The 14,747-nt window shown below is 41.3% G+C and overlaps 1 protein-coding gene and 1 pseudogene across 2 annotated transcripts; both read right to left on the bottom strand.

The window, feature by feature from the left end:
• Nucleotides 1–1,785: 1,785 nt before the first annotated feature.
• Nucleotides 1,786–13,567, bottom strand: Gm50598 (predicted gene, 50598). 2 transcript variants are annotated; one of them, XM_017321226.1, is made up of 5 exons: nucleotides 13,483–13,567; nucleotides 9,671–9,827; nucleotides 4,279–4,405; nucleotides 4,030–4,090; nucleotides 1,786–3,480 (listed from the first exon to the last, which is right to left on the bottom strand). In XM_017321226.1, exon 5 carries the CDS (start codon nucleotides 2,529–2,531, stop codon nucleotides 1,857–1,859), a length of 675 nt encoding a protein of 224 aa, XP_017176715.1. In that variant the 5' UTR covers nucleotides 2,532–3,480; nucleotides 4,030–4,090; nucleotides 4,279–4,405; nucleotides 9,671–9,827; nucleotides 13,483–13,567; the 3' UTR covers nucleotides 1,786–1,856. The 2 variants fall into 2 exon arrangements, with proteins under 2 accessions (XP_017176715.1, XP_017176716.1); XM_017321227.1 differs by having other exon boundaries at nucleotides 2,584–3,480.
• Nucleotides 6,690–7,267, bottom strand: Gm18555 (predicted gene, 18555; annotated as a pseudogene).
• Nucleotides 13,568–14,747: the final 1,180 nt, after the last annotated feature.

Raw genomic sequence — 14,747 nt, 5'->3', positions numbered from 1 at the left:
CTCTAAAAAGCTCTGTAGCACTCTGGCCTAGTGTTGCAGTTCCACTCCTGAGTCTATTCTGAAGCCCTGATAGATTAGTAACTCTAACCCTTTAACCCCAATGGTTTATTTACAATAAAATACTTTTCATTTGCATTGATCTGGTGTTTTGAGGTTTGTTGGATCCAAGCAACCTCATAAAACAAAGGCTTTACCACGTCGAGAAAGTAACCAAACAATCCAGAGAAACCTGACACTATCTGCGCCAGGCTGAACCCTCACTGCTGCTGGCTTAAGAAGGACCGGTTCTGATCCAACTTCCCAACTTGACACTGGAGCGTCCTCCAGCATTGTGGCCCGCGACGTTCTGGCACGTCTGCCTGTCACTGCGACCACCCCAAATGGGCCCCTCTCCACAAGAAGGCCCCCCAAAACTAAGAGCGGCTTAAAACCAAACCAAGATAACCAGTAGTCCCCTTGGGACTAAAACCAGACCTGAAACCAGAAAATACTTTGTTTGCCCCCATGGTGGGTTATTATGATTTGGTCAGCAACGCAGTAGTACATTTTTGTTCTTAGTGATCAGCTATTGATGTGCCAGAAAACTTTGTCAGCAAGGTTAACACAGTATAAAGAGTATAAAGATAAAGAGTTTATTTCAGAATTCAAACTGAGGCAGGGTTTCCAAGGACTGTTATCTGTGTTATAGCTAATTTTTGAGGACAGCTAATCTTGCTTTGCCAGCTATGACCTCTTAGTCCTCTCAGATGGGGAAGGAGCTGGGTGGTATTGAACTATTGAACTTGCTTACATTGGCAGGGAAAGGGAAAATTCTTCAAGCAGCTGGGGGAAGGGAAAAGCTTCTGCAAACAGCTTTGGTGCACATTAGCCAAGCTAAAGACTGTATTTCTTCAGTTTCTCTTCAGTATGTGCTCTTTTCTACATTTGGAGATAACTGTGAAGGGTAAATGCTTTACAGCACTGTTTTCATTCATAGGGCTTCTATCCAGTGTGATTTCTTTCGTGTGTGTGTGTGTGTGCGCGGGCGCGTGTGCGCGCGTGCCGCTTGTCTGAATTAGGATTTTATTGCTGTGAAAAAAATACCATGACCAAGGCAACTCTTATAAAAGACAACATTTAATGGAGATGCCTTACAGATTCAAAGGTTCAGTCCATTATCATCATGGAGGGAAGCATGGCAGTGTACAGTGCCGGAAGAGCCCAAAAGCCCACCCCCACAGTGAAACAATTCCTCAAACAAGAACATATCTTTTAATAGTGCCACTTTCCCATGGGCCAAGCATATTCAAACCACCATCTTTGAAGATCACTGTGACTTTCAAAGGCTTTACCATATTGGCTACATACATATGGTTTCTCTCTAATAAGTTCTTTTATGTGTTCAGAGATTATTTGGTTGTGAAAAGACCTTACCTCAGTGATAACATTCATTGGGTTTCTTTCCAGTATATACTCATCTATGAATTCTGAGACTACTGTGATCTGAAATATGGCTTTACCATATTGATTACATTCACAGGGTTTTCCCTCCAGTATGTGTTCTTTGTCTTTGCAGATAATCATGAAACACAAAGGCTTTACACTGATTACATTTGTAAGGTTACTCTTCTGTATGCATTATTTCCTGCCTTTGAAGTTGTACATGAAAGGAAAAGGATTTATCACATTCATTAATTTTCAAAGGTTTTTCTCCAGTATACTTTCTTTTATGTATTTGGAGATTACTTGGTTGTGAAAAGGCCACATTGATTACACTCATAGGGTTTCTCTCCAGAGTGAATTCTTTATGGTTTTGAAGATTACTATGACATACAAAAGCTTTACTACATTGATTACATTTATAGGGTTTCTCTCCACTATGTGTTATGTATTTGAAGATGATTATGATATGGAAAGGCTTCACCACATTGATCACATTCATAGGGTTTCTCTCCAGTATGTGTTCTTTTATGGTTTTGAAGACTACGGTGATATGCAAAGGCTTTATCACATTGATTACATTCATAGGGTTTCTCTCCAGTATGTATTCTTTCATGGTTTTGAAGACTAATGTGACATGCAAAGGCTTTACCACATTGTATACATTCATAGGGCTTCTCTCCAGTATGTGTTCTTACATGACTTTGAAGTCCACAATGATATGCAAAGGCTTTACCACACTGATGACATTCATAAGGTTTCTCCCCAGTATGCATTCTTTTATGTCTTTGGAGATGACTGGAACATACAAAGGCTTTACCACATTGATTACATTCATAAGGTTTCTCTCCAGTATGTGTTCTTTTATGGATTTGGAGATGACTGTGTCGTGCAAAGGCCTTATCACATTGACTACATTTGTAAGGTTTCTCTCTAGTATGAATTCTTTCATGTCTTCGAAGCTGACCATAGCATGCAAAGGCTTTGCCACATTGCTTACATTCATAAGGTTTCTCTCCAGTATGTGTTCTTTTATGGATTTGGAGATAACTGTGATGTGAATAGGCTTTATCACTTTGATTACATTTGTAGGGTTTCTCTCCAGTATGCATTCTTCTATGTATTTGAAGATAACAGTGATATAGAAAGGTTTTATCACATTGATTACATTCATAGGGATTCTCTCCAGTATGTGCTCTTTTATGAATTTGGAGATGACTATATTGTGAATAGGCTTTATCACTTTGATTATATTTGTAGGGTTTACCTCGAGAATATATTCTTTTATGTATTTGGAGACTACTGTGATCTGCAAAGGCTTCACCATATTTAAAACCTTCATAGTGTTTCCAGTATGAATTCTTTCATGCCTTTGAGGATAACTGTGATATGCAAAAGCTTTACCACACTGAGTATATTCAGAGTATTTCTCTCCAATAAGACTTCTTTCATGCCTACAAAGATAATTGGTACATGTCAAAGCTTTATCACATTCATTATACCATTGAATGTGTTTATCTGTGGGACTTTATTTTATAATACAGTCTAGGTTTTAAAAAGAAACCAGATATTAAGGTCTTATCACTTTGTTTACAATCATGGTTTCCCTTCATTATGGCTTGTTTTGCTTCTTTAAAAATGCTTGTAATGCTAAGAGTGTTTATTACATGCCTCGCATTTATAGTGTCCTTTTTTTCTATGAGATTTTTTACATATTTGAAGAGAACTGGAAGAACTTACATCTTTACCACACTGAGTATAATTATAAATTTTCCTATAGTGTGAAATACACTACATTTACATACAGAATTTGTAATGGGAACCAGGACAAACAAAGAAAAATTTCACCATTCCTAGAACTCATAGGAATTTTCTGCAGTGTGAGTTTGTGGATATATTCCCAATGAAGTTGGAAAACTAATTATAAACTTGTATCACACTGAGAAAATCTACTCAAATGAGGGAATATCTTTTAATTGTTCTGGGAGAGGGAGAGGTACATTGCTTCTTTGAATATCCCTATGCTCACACGGCTTGTATCCACTGTGATACATGAGATACCTATTAAAAGAAGAATAACAAATGAAAGATTTCCACATTGCATCCACACAGTTTGACTTTTTGTTCATCAAAGACATGTGGTATAGGGATTAAGATTTCTCCTCAACGACATTCTTGACTCTTGTAAACTGCCCCTCTCACTAACCTTAGCAATGTTACTATAGGTATATGAGCAACATCATCTTTGCTATGGAATATTTGCTTATTAGATTTTGGACATATACTACCATTTGATGTATATATCGTTTGCAATATGCGAGTAGTATGAATGTAAAGAGATTGGTAGTCCTACAGAGTAGCTGCAATGTGCTTATGATTCAAGTGGTAATGTCTGTTAAGGCAATGTTTCCTTGTCTTCTTTCTTAGAGGAATGCCTTGCAAACACAAATCAGATACCTGTCACTGAGGTTCATGGATATTTGTGAATTTAATAATCATCAATATACTAAAAAAGTGTCATTTTTACACTGTTGTTTTTCTTTAAAATGTCCAGGACACATTAAAATTTCTTTAGAGGCATATTCACACCAACTTGCACATGAAAATTACCTTGCATGTCTTCTAGAACTTTGACAATGTTCTTCAATATTATGGTCTTTCCAATTGTAGCCTAAAATATAGTACCAGAAAATGTATGATATATTATTGGAAATTAGATAATATTTAAGTTACTGTATTCAGTGAACATGATTTATTTACCTCACTCCTCATTCTCAATTGAAGTTACAGAATAACATCAGTAACAAAGAAACATTTTCCCCCTTATTTTAAAAAGTGAAGGAAAATTCACTGTCTTACCTATAGCAGTGAGGTTCCTGTAGGTCTCCAGCATCACATCTTTGTAGAGAGTCTTCTGTGAAGGATCCAGGAAAGCCCATTCTTCTTGAGTGAAGTTCACATACACATCATCATAGGTCACTGCATCCTAAATTATCCCACATGTGTACAACAGAATCCAAAATACAATCATGTAAATGTATACTTCATTGACAATATATTCATATAATTCTGGTGGTTCCTCCACTTATTTCTTGACCCAGAGGTTCTAATACAATCACCAAGTGATCTTAGAAGAAAAGTGAATAATGGGGTTCACTTCTGTCATTTCTTTGCTCTTTGAATAAGATACAGCCTTGCAAGAGAAATGCCAATTAACACAGGTAGGAGGAAAAGGAGGTAGGGTGGGACAGGGAGAGAAAGATAGAGACCACAACAATCAAACAGTACTGAGCACACATCAGAGAAATTGTATGAATAGTTACTAACTACAAAAAGTGATGGGCAAACTGGATGTATTGACTCAGGGCTCCCTTTAATCTCCGCATTCAGGAGGCAGAGGCAGATGGATCTCATTGAATTACATGTCAACCTGTTCTATACAGGACAGCCAGAGGTACATATTAAGACCCTGTCTCCCCTCTAAAAATCAATCCATCAAACAAGAGAGAAGGAACCCAGAGGTTTGAGGCTTGCATGTTCTATATACCCACTTTCAGGATAGCCATGGCTACACAGAGAAACATTGTCTTCAAAACTAAAACCAAAACCAAAATTAAAAATAAAAATACCCACCAGGCTCACAAAATATCTTAGCACTGAATAGCAATTGCTTCTACTGCATTGTCGGGAACTAAAAAGGGGGCCCTGGGGAAGAGGGGGAAGGGAAAACCCACACCCTGCCAGAGTTTTACCTATTTTCTGATCTGTCAGGCATGGGAGGGCTTCTAGATACCTTCCACTCATCCCTGGGTGGGCATTCAAGCCTTTGACCCACTCTTCAGGGAATGGCCAGGGGTAGCCCTACCTGGGATTCCCGGAGCTACTTTGCTAAAGCCACTGGGGTTATGGGAGAGGGATGAGGGAAGAGGTTCCCAACACTGGCGAGAGTGAGCACAGCGAATCTTGATGATCAGAGACTCTCTATGGTTTTAGAGCTTTATTACAGAAATTCAGGGGGAAAGAGAGAAGGGAGAGAGAGAGAGAGAGAGAGAGAGAGGGAGGGAGGGAGAGAGAGAGAGAGAGAGAGAGAGAGAGAGAGAGAGAGAGAGAGAGAGAGGAGAGGGTGAGAGTGAGGGGTAAGAGGGAGACAAGTAAGAGAGTAAGAAGTAAGAGCATAAGAGAGCGAGGTGGGGGCCTAAAAGCCCTTTTTATGGTCTTTACTGTTGCTAGGTAACTGGGAAGGAGTTTAGCCTGAAGGTCAGAAGCTTGGGCCATTGCCTACATGACTTCTAGCCATGCTTCTCTTGTGGGGGCTGTGGGGGGGGTAACTTAAGCAGGGGCCAGATTCCAGGAGCATAGGGAACGCCTACCATGCCATTTAGGTGAATTATCACCCTTCAGGGTTCAGACCTCAGCTCGACTGGAGACCAGCCTGCAATTCCCCACACTGCATCTTAATGCTATTTAGGGTCTATAATTGGAAAGGCATGACAGCATAAGGAAGCTCACTGATCAGTTTCAAACACAACACAGTAGAAACAAAAAACAAGAAATGGGTTGAGTCTATAGACACTCAAATCCCATGCCCAACAAGGAATCTAGAAAGGCTTCTGCTATAAAAGCTTCCATAAACTCCCAAAAGAAAGCCACAAAGGAGAGACAAATGTTCAAAGATACCAGCCTATCTGGGAATATATATATATATAAAGTTTATTAAAAATAATGCTAATGTGATCCCAGGGCACACTGATTTCAAGAAGGTCTTTGCCACAGATTTTATCAAAACCACTTATCAACTAAAAAACAATGGTGAACGTATAGAATCATATAACAGAGGGAAAAGACCAAGCTAATCCTTCAGGGACTGAGCTGGCCTTCATTTTCCCTAAACTTCTGTCTAGCCTGCAGCCCTTGGCAAAGTTGGTCTCTAGAGGGTTAATCAGGGCCAAAACTAATGTTTGCAATGAATTCCTGTACCTGCTAAGGCTCCAAAAAGGCAGGAGCCAGTAAGAAAGCAGGAACAGTGTCCTACACTGTTCCAGTTGTTACAACTGATTAAAGGCCAGTTAAAGATTTTCATGTTCACTATTTCAAAATGCTAGTTTTCAAAAGCGTCACTAGCAATGTATGTAGTTCCCCTCTGCATCTCTTAAAACTGAACACCCAGTATAGAAATGCTCTCAGGAGAACCACAGAGAGGAAAAGATGGTGTGTGGTAGATGCTGGTACTGCTGAGGGAGTGGCTGTGGATGCCATCTGTGGCAACACTAAATCCCCAAATAAGGCATCAATTGTCAGGACTCCTTCTCATAAATGTCTGGAATGATGCCATAGTGTGTCTGTACCATCTTCACCGTAGACTTCCCAACGAGCTGGCTCTTGTCTATCAGCTGCTCCAGAAACCCAGCTTGGGCCTGATGACAGGCCTCCGGGCTTTCACCCAGTTGTATGCCTCCAACAGGCACAAATTGAGGCATTTCATCAGGTAGGCAATACAGAGAGTGGCTGAGCCACTCACGCCTGGAGCACAATACACCAAGGTAGCCCCATGCTTCCTTCTCACACTGTGGATCTTGTCAGCCATAAGGTCAAAGTACAGTCTAATGGAGGCATGAGAAATGTCAGCCAGAGGCACTTTAACATATTCAAACTGGGGCCAGTTGAAGTTGGGGATCTCGATGGCACTGATGACTCAGGTGATGCCACGGGTCTGGAGGAGGTGCCAGCTGGAGGTCACCTGGCTCTACCCAAGAAGAGAAGAGTTGATCTGAGCAATGCCTCCTAAGCCTCCCTCAGAAATCATCCGAGGAGCCATGAGAGTCCGTGGGGAAATGTTGTGACCTCCGAAGTTCATGAAGATGCCAGTGGTCACACTATCATCATCAGGGGGCAGACCAGAGAGCAGTGGAGTCCGTCTTTCACCAGGGAATCCAAGACTGCAGCCTCCTTCATGCTAAGGATTTCCAGTGAGCTGGAGCCCTTGGTCTGGAACCAGAAGTCCTTGGGAGCAATGCTGCTTACAGTGAATACAAATCAGATCGAGAGTGCTGCTGATGTGCCCTCAGCTTCAGCTTGCCAGCTTCCTTCGCCTCTGGCTCCCTGTGCACCACCGCCCTCTTCCAAGCGCAGCCATGTGTGGGTTTCCAGCGCCATATTTGTGTGCTGCAGTGCAGGCCAGTTGTCCTGGCCCCCTATCTGGGAGCCTTTTTCAATTGGATTGGAGAGTCTTCAACCATTTCAATTTAATTCAATCCACTACATCCGGACCCTGGTCACTATAGGCTCATGGTAATCCAAGACTAAGAATGCGTTTAGCTTACTTCAATGATCGTAAGAGGTCATACATTGCTCAAATGCCTAAAGTTTTTCCTGGCACTCAAGACAATCTCTTCATTGCTACATCTTGTAAAATCAGAAAGCAAATTATATCTTTCCAACATACAATGGCACAGAATACCCCTTCTCATTCCAACAGAGAAGAATGTGTACATAGTGAGGGAGGATTGGACCCAAGCAAGAAACCCAGAGGGCAAACAACAAATCATCTAGCTGTCTCAGACACAGGGGCCCTCAGTTTCAAAAGGCCCTATCCCTTCAGCTTCTCATACATCTCTCAGTTTAGTTACTTGCACTCTCTATATGCCGCTCTCCATGGCAGGTGTCTCATAGCTTAGGTATCTCAACATCTTGTGGCCTCAAAATTCAACTTAGGCTTTATCCTCACAGGTTCATGCAATGCACTCTCACAGTATTCTCCTTCCCTGGGGCTCTGACTCTGCCAAACACAGATGGCTGGAATAGTGCTGAACTGAAACCACAGGGGAAGAACCTGTGACCTTAAATTTTGTATCTTGTTTCCAGAACTTGGGTGATCTTGCCAAGCTTGGATTTGGGATGGACCCTGCCAGGCTTGGAGCACAGTTGTAGCAGGTCAATCTTCACTCCTATGTTCTAGTCTCTTGTAGGAGAGAAGGTACTCTACTGGCTATAGAAAGAGAGATCCGGACACCAATCTCTACCTATACCCCCACCCCCACCACACACAATTGGTCTTTCCTGAAAGATGTGCTGGGGCAAGATGGTAACAAACTTGTTTGATTGGACAACCAATGTTTGGTTTAAGTTGAGACCAAGGACACAGGAAGGAACCCATGCCCAACACTGCCTGGATTTCCAGGAACCTTACAGAGACTTAAACAGCAAGCATGGAGTCAGCATGGGTCTATGCCAGGTCCTCTGATGATGTTATAGCTATCAACTTGGTGTTTTTGTTGGTCTAACAATGAGAGCAGGCATAGCTCTGATTCTTTTCCTTGATCTCGAGACTCTTTTCCTCCTATCAGGTTGTGTTGTCCAGTTTCAATACGAAGGCTTTCATCTTGTCTTTTTCTATCTTGATTTGTCCTGTTTGGCTGTCCTCTTTTGGAGGGCTGGTGATTTCTGAAGAGGAAATGGGGGTGGAGGGTGGGGCTGATCTAGGGTTGCTAGGAAGAGAGGAGGGAAACAGTGGCCAAGATATATTGTATGAGAATCTATCTTCAATTATAACATTAATTCAACATTGCTTAACTCAAAATGCAAAGAAGGCAAGCGATGATGTACAAAGAAAAGCAAAATAGTGAAGACAGGGACAGCATGATTGTGACAGATATAGTTCTTGTTCTGTTTGTGTAGGCAGTGACTATCACACAGGAGTGTAAAAAGTATGTTTTATTGCCTGATGTAACTGTAATCTCAGAGGCTTACTTCCTCCAACTGCTAACCTGTACCTAGTCCTGGAAGCTTCTAGGGTCTGTGCAATCTTATCTAGGTCTAGAATGTTTTCAGCCTCTGAGACTTATGCTGAATAAACTCTGCCTTTCTTTTTCTTTCTGAACTCTGGCTGGCTGGTCAACTCAGCTGTTCTGGCTCTAAACACTAAATGATTCAAACTGGCATCTTTCACTTCTGACTGAATTGTTCCAAATAGCCTCAAACTAACTCTAGTATTCTCTTCTAGTCTTCTGGCTCCTTCTCATTCTCTGGCTCATTCTATCTTCACCCGTGTCTAACTTGTTCTCTCTTTAACCTGTCTCTGTAAAAGTCTCCAGGTAAAACTGCCTCCTTCTCTCATCCTCTGCACTGCTTCTTCTTATGTTGACTCTCTTTCCTCTCCTCTTGACAGTTGGGAATATCCTGTTCTGTCAAATCTTACTTGGATTCTTTAGACATCACTTTCAAACACAGGTGTTCCTCCTAAAAGTAACTTTACCTTCATTGCTTGGGTTCAAAGGCGTACAGTAAGGGAGTGTCTGTATTCCAGCCAGAGCGATTAAAGGTCTGTCCTATGGGTTGAATTACATCACAACTAGAGGTTTTTTTTCTTCAGTAAATAACACAACTCAGGGTTCACAATGTGATCCAATAGCCTGCAACACAGGAGTTCATGACAAGGTCATTCTTGGGCCCAGTGTAGATCTGTGAAATCAGAAGTTTTGCTTTCAGCAATGTGAAATACATATAATGTAGGAAACAAAAGCAGGTCATTTTCTTGTGTTAGCTTTCACTAGTTTGGAATGTGGAATTACAAAGCTTTCTTCTCATTTCATTCTCAAGGAATACTCTTGCTTGTTTTAAAGAAAAACTAATGCATGAATAACTATTAAAATAAAAAATAAATATGTGATGTTATACAAAATTGCTACATTAATTATATTGTATGTTAAGCATAAATAAACCAATGTATAAAAATGTTAAATGTTTAAACACATTCTCCAAAGTAAATATGAAAGTGTTACCATCTAAGGTAAGTTACTTAATGCAGAGAAAACAAAGAGATGAGTCACTTATCTAAGACTATTACATGTTTGTTCAACTGTAATTTATTGTCAATATTTAAATTCAAACAAAACAGTCAGTCTATTTCTTAATCTCATTTTTACTTTTTCATGCAGTATGACTCATTGGCAGAAAGCTCTCATGCCATCCAAATAAAGCCACTTTCTGCATTTTTACAGTATATTATAATAGCACATTTGCTTATACTTATTACATACTATAATAGCACATCTCATCTCTACAACAACTCTTGCTACATTTCTCTTCTCCACATAATGTTCTAAATAAACATTAGAAGAATCCTTTGAAGGTGGTTGCTTCAGCCAGATTCTGTGCTTTCTGCCCTTAGTTTTCTATTGTTACCTGCAGTGTAGACAAGATGGCTGCAGCTTTCATATCATTTGACAATCAGAGTGCACTAAAGATTAAAATGAGATGGGAGAAAGAAGTGGTTGACATTCCTTAAGCTGTAATTACATGCTGTTTTATGACCAATACAGCACTGACCATGAAAGTCTTTATAAGTGCACAGTCCTTTAACCATTGCTATTGTCTTCATCCCTTTAGCACAGTATATGTCCTCCTGAGGAACCCAGCTTATCTTCAACAAATCAGCATTGAGGTTATTCTCATATTTAGGCCACCATTAGTATAAGGACAATGAACATAAGAATTCTGCTACAGCACAATGATAATTTCAAGTGAATGGAAAATATACTGAGAAAACTGCTATGATCCTAGGCAATTCTGTCATTTTTAGGAGAACTCTGTACAATGGGGTTGCTTGGGTTTAAGAATTATGTCCAAATGTATCAGAACATAGACATTAAATATGTGTAAGTTTACATCAACTATAACAACACAACATCTTTTTTAAACTAATTTTACTTGATATCTGTGGAAAACCCCAACTTATTGCTATCAGAGTTTATTTTGCATGCTAACACAATCCTTAATTAAGAAAGCAAGGAGTGAAAATTAAATAAACACAGACTCCACAACTCCCACTAAAATAACTCAAAGGGACCCCCTAAATTGTTATTTTCTGGCCCTCCAGCTACTATTCCTCTCTCCTCCAAACAGAGAGGCCCCATGCTCTAAAGCTCTCTCTGATGAAGGTGATCAGAAAGGTGGACTCTGTCTGTGCAGCACAACCAACCTCTCTAAAAGGCCAACAACCACCCTGCCTTTCTTAGGATTTTGCTGCTGAGAACAGACACTATGACCAAGGCAACTCTTACAAGGACATTTAATTGGGGCTGGCTTACAGGTTTAGAGGTTTAGTCCAGTATCATCAAGGCAGAAGTATGGCAGCTTCCAGGCAGGTATGTGCAGGAGGAGCTGAGAAGTCTACATTTGCATTTGCAGGCCTCTAAGAGAAGACTGACTTCTAGGCAGCCAGGACTTGGGTATTAAAGCCCATGCCCACAGTGACACACCTACTTCAACAAGGCCACACCTCCTAACAATGCCACTCTGGTAGTGCTTTGTTAGTAGCTTAAACAAAAGGAAAGAAATCAGATTCAAGGATGCCTTTCTCCTCTATCCTAGTTTCTCTCCTATCTGGTATTAGGGGGCGAAGGGGGTGGTGGTGGTGGATAAAGGATAGGAAAAAGAACAAACCACAAAGTGGGAAAAACACTAAAAAAAAAAAAAAAAAAAAAAAAAAAAAAAAAAAACAGCTACACTGGTTAAGGCTTAGGATGGATTTTGCATCCCACATATGCTCTCTCCCTTATGTCTCTTTTAGGCTCAGGTCCCAGGTTGTACTTTGAACAATTTAAACATGGATTGGAGACTGCAAGTCTAGCCATTTAGACAGATGCAAGAGTTACATAGCAAAGATATCTCCAGGATTATTTCTTATGTACACCTGTTCCCTAAAATTGCAGGTCATTCTTAAGTGACAGGGCCCTAAGTGGAAGATCCCAGATAGTGAAACACATAGGGAAAGAAGTAGAAAGTATAAAAGCTGGGGTGGGGAGGTCTTGCACAAGCTGTGTCTTATGCTAAGTAAGCTTCTTAAGAATAACCTTTTGTATACTACTTTCATGGGGGAAATGGAAGGAAATAGGAGACATCTATGAAGTCAGCAGAAACATCATACAATAGGACACACTCGGGAGGAATCTAATCAAACAGTGCTGCACAAGGGGAACTCAGGGTGTCTCAAGACACATTCTTGACCAAACCTATAGGACTGACTGATAACCACTACCCTATGTGCTGGGAGGAGTTGTGTTCTCAGAATCTGATGTAACCCCTCACTTAGACTCTGAGTTATTGAGATAAAACAGAGTTCCTTCCCTAAAACCAGGAATATGCTTTCAAGAGCTGGTAATGGTCTGGGGCCTTTAGGTCATTATCCAGTACAAAGGGACCTTGAGGAAAAAAACCCTTGTCTTATCAGGCCAGTAATCAACACAATAGTGTTTCTTTTTCTTTTTTTCTTTTTTTTTTTTTTAACCTTTTCAAATGGTTGTCACCAGATGTCACCTTACCCATGTGGCAGAAGTATGCTTTTCTCAAGAAGAAAACTGAACTTTTAGGGCACACCAGGCCTTCATGTCGACTGTGATCCTGTAATCCTCAGTGTCAGCTTGTTAGAGGCCTGCTCTTTGATATGGGGAAAGGATTGGTGGCTGGTTGTAAAGCAGGGTTGTTTCCTTTATTATGGCTTGGAACCATATTTCTGGACAATCCTGGTGAATAAACATGTGTATCCTAACATCCTAATCTCTAACAGGCCTGGTTAGCACACTACTGTGGGGTGTTTTATAGGCAGTCCTCTCTCAGTTAAATTCTACTTACTGTGACTTATTATCTCCTAAGCTCTAGGAAATCCTTTACATCATCAATTCTATTCTTTTACATCACAACTTGATATTGGATTGCTACCATGAGATGCCTGTTACAACCTCAACAAAATTAATTACAACGGGATAATACACCTTAATGTTAAATGCTAAGGACAGAACTTAAAAGAAACCAGGGCTCTCCGAGTTTAGCATCCTGCCAAGGATGTTTCTATACATAGGCCACTGTTCCAAATGCTCTGCGCAGATGCAGCCCCAATAGTGAAGAAATTCGGAGGCTACCGCTGGATCCAGCGAGTAGCTAGGACCACAAGGGACCTCACAGATGGCCGCATCTGGCCTCCGGTTCCGGAAAAGACCCACCATACCAGCTCCTGCTGCTCAGCCCTCTGTTTCTCTCTTCTCTTGTTGGCAGTGACCCTGTGCTCACCATTTCACAACTTCGGAGCTTGCCTGAGCGCATTTCACAGTACAGAGCACCACTGCTCAGGGAACAACCATTCACACCGGCTCCAGTAATATTGGGAACCTGCTTCCTGGCGCCAGGAAGAACCCGCCTCCTCTTCTGACAGGCATGTCCGCATGAAATGTCTGATTGGCCAGTAAGTCTTGAGTGACATGAGCTCTTCTCTTAGGCTTAGAGTGCACTCAGGGATACAGCACAGTGGTTCCTGTCCAGAGCCAGACCTTTTCCAGATCTGCATGGATTTGCATTTCAGTAGCACTTGTTCCTCACCTCAAACAACCTACCCATCTGTCTCACCACCCAGCCCGGGGGGGGGGGGGGGGGGGGGGCGCGGGGGGGGGGCGAGGATTCCCTACTCCCGTTTCCATTGCTCAGCTGCCTGCTCCTCCCCTTTGTGGGCAGTGACCCTGTGCTCACTTGACCAGGACTTCAGAGATTGTCTGAGCTCCCCTCTGGACACTCAATAGGCACTTCCCTTTCTTCTTGGAATCAAGGTAGATAGCTTGCATAGCCCCCTTACTCAAATTGCAGTGGATTTATTAATCTGCCCGACAGGTAGGGGAGTGCCCAGAATATTAACAGTTAAAGAGATGTTTAGGAAACAAGTGTTTTGTGGCTTCATGCTGGGTTCAAGTAAACTACAGCTACTTCTCACCTGGTAGATAGAGACAAGCCTGGGAGAAAAAGCAGGAAACAGGACAAACGCGGAGGAGTACTATTGTCAGCTGCCACATCTTCCTCAGTGGGAAGGTGAAAAACCCCAAAACACCACCACCACCATCACCACCACCACCACAAAACCCAGCAGTATTAGTGAAGCATAGAACAAATATGTAGTACTCTAAAAATAGCTGTTTACCAACAGAAAGTTGAAGAATCCAGTAGTGGCTCAGTCCATGTGGCTGGATGTCTTAGTTGGTTTTCAGTATACACCAGAATTCAAAAGAAGAGGTCTCTAAAGCCAGTAAAACAAAACAAAAACCCACAAATGAATGAATGAACACACGCACACGCACACACACACACTTGTTAGTCAGAAGTAGAGCAAGCAGACAAAGAGAGAGCTACAGTCTTCAATATCCTTTATATTTGTAGGCTGCCCCCAGAAGCTGTGGCCTAGATTAAAGTCCTCCCCAAATACATAAAAGAACGTATACTGGAAAGAAGTCTTGTGAATGTAATCAATGTGTTAATGCCTTTTCAAAGCACATCACCAAATACATAATAAA

This window comes from Mus musculus, chromosome 5 (genome assembly GCF_000001635.26).
Source record: "Mus musculus strain C57BL/6J chromosome 5, GRCm38.p6 C57BL/6J".
NCBI lineage: Eukaryota > Metazoa > Chordata > Mammalia > Rodentia > Muridae > Mus > Mus musculus.
This window is presented reverse-complemented; position numbering and strand designations above follow the sequence as displayed.

What these genes read in the sequence shown, in the direction of transcription:
- Gm50598 (XM_017321226.1), bottom strand. Translation starts at nt 2,531, where the DNA reads ATGCATACTGGAGAGAAACCCTACAAATGTAATCAAAGTGATAAAGCC.